The 7,258-nt window shown below is 41.3% G+C and overlaps 1 protein-coding gene across 2 annotated transcripts in view; it reads left to right on the top strand.

The window, feature by feature from the left end:
• The first annotated feature begins 218 nt into the window (after positions 1–218).
• Positions 219–7,258, top strand: part of LOC126260198 (uncharacterized) — a 134,144-nt gene continuing 127,104 nt past the window's right edge. For both annotated transcript variants that reach the window (XM_049957482.1, XM_049957480.1), the window contains exon 1: positions 219–1,503. In XM_049957482.1, coding sequence (XP_049813439.1) covers positions 822–1,503 — 682 coding nt within the window. In that variant the 5' untranslated portion in view covers positions 219–821. The remainder of the gene's footprint in view (positions 1,504–7,258) is intronic.

The raw sequence follows: 7,258 nt of genomic DNA, 5'->3' as shown, positions 1-7,258 counted from the left end.
AAAATCCAAGGCTGATTAATTACAACAACTCGTGCTTAAAGCTGCCATGAAGACATACAAGTGTGGGGGGGATCACGCCTGGGAACCCCCGCAGTCCCTGGACAGAGTCCGCGCCGATTGGTCGGACGTCATCCGATAGGGCGGCGCCACCGGCGGCTACACACTACCTGCAGTTTTAGCGAGCGGGCAGGGAAACTAGTTGCAGCAGTTCGCGAACAGCTTTCGTAGCAAGAGGATCGGTGGTTGCTCTCCTCGTTTCCCACTGTGCATCGCAACAGTTATGTTTCCTAGTCGAGGGGTAATAATAATTCTCCGCCAAGAGTGCGCTTTCCCGCCTCCGCAACAGAGCTTTACCTGTTAGCTTTTCTCTATTATACACGCACAATAACTTTCCTCGCAGCGCACGACAGAATACGAAGAGTAAGCATTTATTGTGCGCTACTTCGCGAGAGCAATTTGACGTCGTTTCATATCGTTTACTGACGTGCTACAAGTTATAAAAGAGCTGTAATCGTGTTGATTTTGATACATGTACGTATTGCTGGAAAGTTAGGGAAGTGATTGATTACTTCCTGGCGTTTGCATCGACCGTCTGATACAAACAACCAGCTCTCTTGCGAATACCGATTGTTGGCTGCGAGTGTAGTGTTTGCTATTGCATCAAACCATATATAGTTTATGGCAGCTATCGTGACTATGAGATCACAGCGAATCGCTCCAGCGGTAGGAAGGGATCTTCTGAATCCAGCTTTGAGAAACTACCCCTTAAAGCAGAATATTTGACACATCTTGTTGTTTGTCACCCAGTTTGTGCAGTAGTGATGGCGGCTAAAAATGCTTTGGACGAAAGACGGTGCAACTCTTCAGAAGATGAAACGCAGTACTCATCTCGGGATTACGGGAACAACAATGATGGAGATAATACTCTGCTGGCGGTGGAGACGCCTTCCGTCTCTTCCTCTTCTTCAGAGGGATATGGCGGCTTTGTCAATAATGGTCTGGAATCGGATGACGACGGTGAAACCGGGTACATGAACGTCAGCGAAATAGTGGAGACAGTTCTGAGACAGCCGGTCTCGCCCGCTCTCCGCATCAGCGAATCTTCCGACGTGCACGTGGGGCCCAGTCTTACCTACAATGGACCTGTTACCATCAACGTTACCGTACAGCCTCAGTCGGAGCATCAGGCAACACCGCCACAGTCTGACCCTCAGCTAGAGTGTCAACTGGAGCTTCGGAATCAGACCCAACCTCAGCTTCAAACCGAACACTCGCCCGAGCAACAACCGATCTCTCACGCTCAGATCCAGTCTCAAACTCTGATTCAACAGCCTCCACAGCAACAACTAGTGTCACAGCTTCAAACTCAGAACGAGATTCGAGAACCTCCTCGGCAACAGTCACTGTCTCAGACTCTGGACGAACCTTTGCCACATACGCAACAACCCCGTCTGGAACAACCACAGACCATGGTGCAGAGGAATCACCAGACGTATGGACAAGGTAATTAGTGCCTGCAAAGGCTGTAATGTTCAGTTACTGACTGTTTTTGTTGTTGTGTTCTTCAGTCCAGAGACTGGTTTGATGCAGCTCTCTATTCTACTCTATCCTGTGCAAGCTTCTTCATCTCCGAGTAACTACTGCACCCTATGTATTCATGCCTTGGTCTCCCTTCACGATTTTTACCGTCCGCACTCCCCTCCAATACTAAACTGATGATCCCTTCATGCCTCAGAACGATTCCTATCATCCGATCCCTTCTTCTAGTCAAGTTGTGCAACAAATTCCTCTTCTCCCCCATTCTAGTCAGTACCTCCTCATTAGTTACGTGATCCATCCATTTAAACTTCAGCATTCTTCTGTAGTACCACATTCCGAAAGCTTCTATTCTCTTCTTGTCTAGCCATTTATCGTCCATGTTTCACTACCATACATGGCTACACTCCATACAAATATTTTCACAAAAGACTTCCTGTCACAGAAATCTATACTCGGGTGTTAACAAATTTCTCTTCTTCAAAAACGCTTTCCTTGCCATTGCCACTCTACATTTTATATGCTCTCTACTTCGACCATCATCAGTTATTTTGCTGAGTAAGCTACTAGTATGATCTCGATTCGAATAGGACTGCTCATGTTATTAAGGGATTATGTGTTATGGCGCATCACTTCGCGACTCTTCTGTGATCTCTAACTATATCCTTACTTTCTGACTCATTTCATCAAAAAGATCAAAACAACGACAATTAAGGAACGTATTACGAGCCTGGAAAATATATTGTGCAATATCTGACGCAAATTAGTTTAGCTGTCATCTCTATCTGTGAAGAACACGTTTGAATCCTCGTAAGTCCGCATTTGCCACTTCATCGTATCAAAACATATAAAATGTCGTTTTTAACGAGCCTATAGAGGATATGTATCGGGTTTCCACTTCAGTGGAGCCCAGGAACACACCAACAATAAACTGCTCTTCGAATTCGATTGCGCTGATCGACTTTCATCACAGAAAAAGGATACACTTGAATTTCGCAAAACATCCTAAACATGACATAAGATACCATAAATATTTTTCCCTCCAGGTGTAATGTCTATGTGCTTTGTATAAAAATGAATATTGAGGCAGCATTGAAAAGCTTCAGAATAGTGAGATAATTTCGTCCTGGAGGCACCTTCTGCGCATTATTGTGTTTTTTATGTTTGCCATGTTGATTACAGGCTAATTTGTGCATCGGCGAAAGTAACGGCGTGCTTTGCGCATTGGTATGTTGTTATTACTGTTACGAAATTTCTTTAACATTATTCCGTGTTTTTCATAATGTGGCCTGCATTGTCCCATAATACTACGAAGAGAATTATGTATAAAGTCCACTTAGTAGTTCCCAGAAGTTGATGGTATTCCGCACTTCGTTGTCCACAGTGTTCGGTCGATATTTCAGATTTCTTTGTACCGTCGTCCTATGATGTTATCGGTACAAGAATTATGTGTATACAAATCCTCTGGCATGTTCTTCACATCACGTTCGAATATTGAGCAATGTACATGCCTCTTATGGACTGCAAATGGCTTTTCTATACATTGTTATTGTTTAAATGTATCAAACAGCAAGAACAGATACTATAAGAATAATGAATGGATAACTACGCATGTTACTTCAGCATTCCGTTATCTCTTGTTTGTTTTTCTTCTGACATGTTCTTTATAGTTTTCTGTGACAACTGATGTCGTCTGCATCACGATGTCTAGTATTAGGAACCTCCACACAAGTATCAGGTATAACGTATCCAATATAAGTCCTGTGCATTTCGACGCTGCTTCTACATTTTTGTTCTCATCCCTTATGCGTTATCAGTCTTGCTTTGAGAAGGTTCGTGCGACCGAAAGGGGACTTTCAGTAAAATTCTATTATCTGCTAAGTTATGGTGATCGAACATGAAACTAACTGAATACTAGCGTTTAAAATGAAGTGTGTATTTAGTCGTATGTTGCTATTTGAAGAAGGTCATAGACGGCTGCCTCCCATATATTTTTCACTTGAGCTAGTGATCCGTCTGTGAAGATAAATATTACGTCTACTAACTTTTCTGGACTCAAGAGGTGTCTTGGAAATGTATAAGGCGGCTTGTAGCCCAACTAAGATACATTTTATGTGGTGGATGGAATCCTTAAAGCAACAATACCAAACGAACAATGAAGTTCAGGAATACAACGATTGCAACGAATACCGTATTTTATTCGTCGAGACTAGTTCTACACCTTGTTTAACCATAATTCACTGCCACTCCTTGCAATGAATTTGACGCATTTCTTAATAACAAAGGCAAAAGCATAAAATAAAAATTTATCAGTTTGTATACTAAGTCATACTTATTAGTAAAACCGATTTAATGTTCCAGAGGCAAGTACTCCAATTCTGGAAAACGCATCTACATCGTTTATGTTCAATTGATGCCATGAGAAACAGAGACTTTAGCGCCGGATGAGTAGCTCCGATGAAACATGGGAGACCTTCTTCAAATAGCAGATCCATAAGTCATCACATATTATTTAGTGAAGTAACGAACAAATCAGGACGGTTTGACGAGATTATGACAAAACTGTTGCAGAGCACCGTCAAAAGTGTTCACAGTTGCGACACATCGAGTGGTTGCCATGTACTGTGTAGCTACATAACGAGAGCAAATAATGGTGTACACATTTCCCTCTAAAAAGGCATAAATCGTACGTGTGGTATCACGCAGAACGTTAATTTGATAGACTTAATTCTTCAGGCGAGACGTATTAAAGAACTGATTGATTGATTGATTGAGAGGGGTTATGGGACCAAACGGCGAGGTCATCAGTCCCCCACGTATTAAGGGAGATGACATGCGTTCGGTTCTGTGCTTCTGCAAATATCTATTATTAAATGCGTCTTTTTTCGAGTAGTACTCACTCGAAGTGATATCATTGACTGTAGATTTGGCTTAAAGTGGATAACAGATTATCTTTCTTATCTGAGATGGATAATGCGAGCTAGAATCACGTAAATAAAGTTCAGTCTTTGTGGTCATCTTACACATTCCGTGCTAAAATCTATAAATGAAAGGTCAACTAGAATCGCTTTTTCAGGCTAGTACATTCACTTTAGTAGGACACTGCAAATATCTGGAGATACTCCAGGATGCTGGAACTCGATAAATGAACATGTGTTTTAAATTAGTTCTTCATAACATCCCGTCATCCATGGCAGAATACTGCAGGCTCTTTCCGTGGTTATGGTACAAGATTTCGGGAACAACGGATAAAGACAAATGTATCCCTGGACCAGAAATGACTGAGTAGGAAGATATCAACAAAAAAAATTAGAATTTCACCGCTGAGCTGAAAAACACAACAATCCAAGTAGACACATTTTTTTTCAAAAATTTTATACAACTACGCAACTTGCCTGAGGTGCTAAACTCACAAAAGTTGTTAAAAGTGCATCTTCTAGCGTTTGTGAATGAATGACATTGCCATACAAAATTCTGTAAAAACCGTTCGAACAACCTTGCCATCACTGGGGCTGGACTGAGATTGTAATCGCACTACCCTAAGCTGTAGGCTAACCATTGATACAGCCTTACGGAACTCCGTGCGTATAAGCATTTCGAGTGGAAAAAGACACACATCTTGCTTATAATGTTGCTGTGGTCTGCAGTCCGGAGACTAGTTTGGTGTAGCTCTTCACGTTACGGTCCTGTGCGAGCATCTTCATCTCCGAAAAACTATTTCAGTCTACATCCCTCTGAATCTGCTAACTGTATTCATCTCTAGGTCTCCCTCTACGATTTAACCCCCCCCCCGTCCTCTCCCGCCCACACACTTCCCTCCAATACTAAACTGGTGATCCCTTGATGTCTCAGAAAGTGTCTTGTCAACCGAACTCTTCTTTTGGTCAAGTTGTGCCATAAATTTCTTGTCTCCCCAATTTTATTCAGTACCTCATTAGTTCGGTGGTATACCCATCTGACCTTCAACATGGCTACACTCCAGACAAATTGAGAAAAGGCTTCATAACATTTAAATTTATATTTGATGTTAACAAATTTCTCATCTTCAAAAATGCTTTTCTTGCCACTGGTCTACATTTTATGTCCTGCCTACTTCGACCATCATCAGTTATTTTGCTCCCCAAACAGCAAAACTCATCTGTTACTTTTAAGTTTCTCAGTTCACCTCAGCATCACCTGATTTAATTCGATTACATTCCAGTATCCTAGTTTTCCTTTTGTTGATGTTCATCTTATATCCTCTTTTCAAGCCATGTCCATTGCTCTTCCAAGTCCTTTGCTATCTCTTATAGAATTACAATGTCATCGGCAAACCTCAAAGTTTTTATTTCTTTTTCCTGAACTGTAATTCCTACTCCAAGTTTTTCTTTGATTTCCTTTACAGCTTGTTTAATGTACAGACCGAATAACATCGGGGATAGGCTACAACCCTGTCTCACTCCCTTCTCAACCACTCCTTCCCTTTCAGGCTCCTCGACCCTTATTACTACCGTCTGGTTTCTGTACATGTTCTCAATAGCCTTTCGTTTCCTGTATTTTAGCCCTGTCACCTACAGAAATTTGAAGGAATATTCCAGTCAACACTGTCAAAAGCTTTCTCTAAGTCTACACATGCTATAAACGTAGGTTTGCCTTTCCTTAACCTATTTTCTAAGACAAGTCATAGGGTCAGTATTTCCTCGCGTGTTCCCACATTTCTTCGTAATCCTAACTGATCTTCCCCGAGGTCGGTTTCTACCAGTGTTTCCATTCTTCTGTAAGGAATTCGTGTTAGTATTTTGCAACTATGACTTACTAAACTGACAGTAAAATTTTCACACCTGTCAGCAACTGCTTTCCTAGGAAATACAATTATTACATTCTTCTTGAAGTCTGAAGGTATTTCGCCTGTCTCGTACATCTTGCATACCAAACGGAAGGCTGTCAGTAGTTCTGAGGAATATCGTATACTCCCGGGCCTTGTTTCGACTTGGAGGCAAATAAATAAATAAATCTCGCAGTGTCATATCGCCCATCTCATCTTCATCTACGTCCACTTCCTATTTTGTAATACTGTCTTCAAGTTTATCTCCCTTGCATAGACCCTCTATATACTCCTTTCACCTTTCAGCTTTTCCTTCTTTGCTTAGGACTGGTTCCCCAACTGAGCTCTTGATATTCATTCAGCTACTCCTCTTTTCGCCAAATCCCTCTTTAATTTTCGTGTTTGTGGTATGTTCCTTTCTCCTAGTGAAATATGCTTCTAAACCCTTACATCTGTCTTCTAGCCATTCCTGCTTAGTCATTTTGCGCTTCCTGTCAACTGCTTAGCAAATTTGCTCTTCCTGTCAGCCTCATTTTTTAAACATTTGTATTACCTTCCGTCTGCTTCTTTTGCTGGATTCTTATATTTTTTCTCCTTTCATCAGCTAAATTCAATATCTCTTGTGTTATCTACGGATAGGCCTTGTCTTTTTACCTATTTGATCCATTCCTTTCCCCTGTTGTAGTCAACCGTTGCCCAGTGCTCCCTCTGAAACTCTCAGCAACCTCTGGTTCTTTCAACTTATTCATGTCCCATATCCTTAATTTCCTATCTTTTTTTGAATTTCTTCAGTTTCGATCTACAGTTTATGTTGAATAAATTGTGGTCAGAGTAGTACACATCTGCCAGTGGAAATGTTTTAAAATTTAAAACCTGGTTTCTAAATCTCTACTTTACTATTATATAATCAGTCTGAAA

Source organism: Schistocerca nitens, chromosome 5 (genome assembly GCF_023898315.1).
Source record: "Schistocerca nitens isolate TAMUIC-IGC-003100 chromosome 5, iqSchNite1.1, whole genome shotgun sequence".
In the NCBI taxonomy this organism is placed as follows: Eukaryota; Metazoa; Arthropoda; class Insecta; order Orthoptera; family Acrididae; genus Schistocerca; species Schistocerca nitens.
The sequence above is the reverse complement of the archived record's forward strand: the minus strand, read 5'-3'. Positions and strand labels throughout refer to the sequence as shown.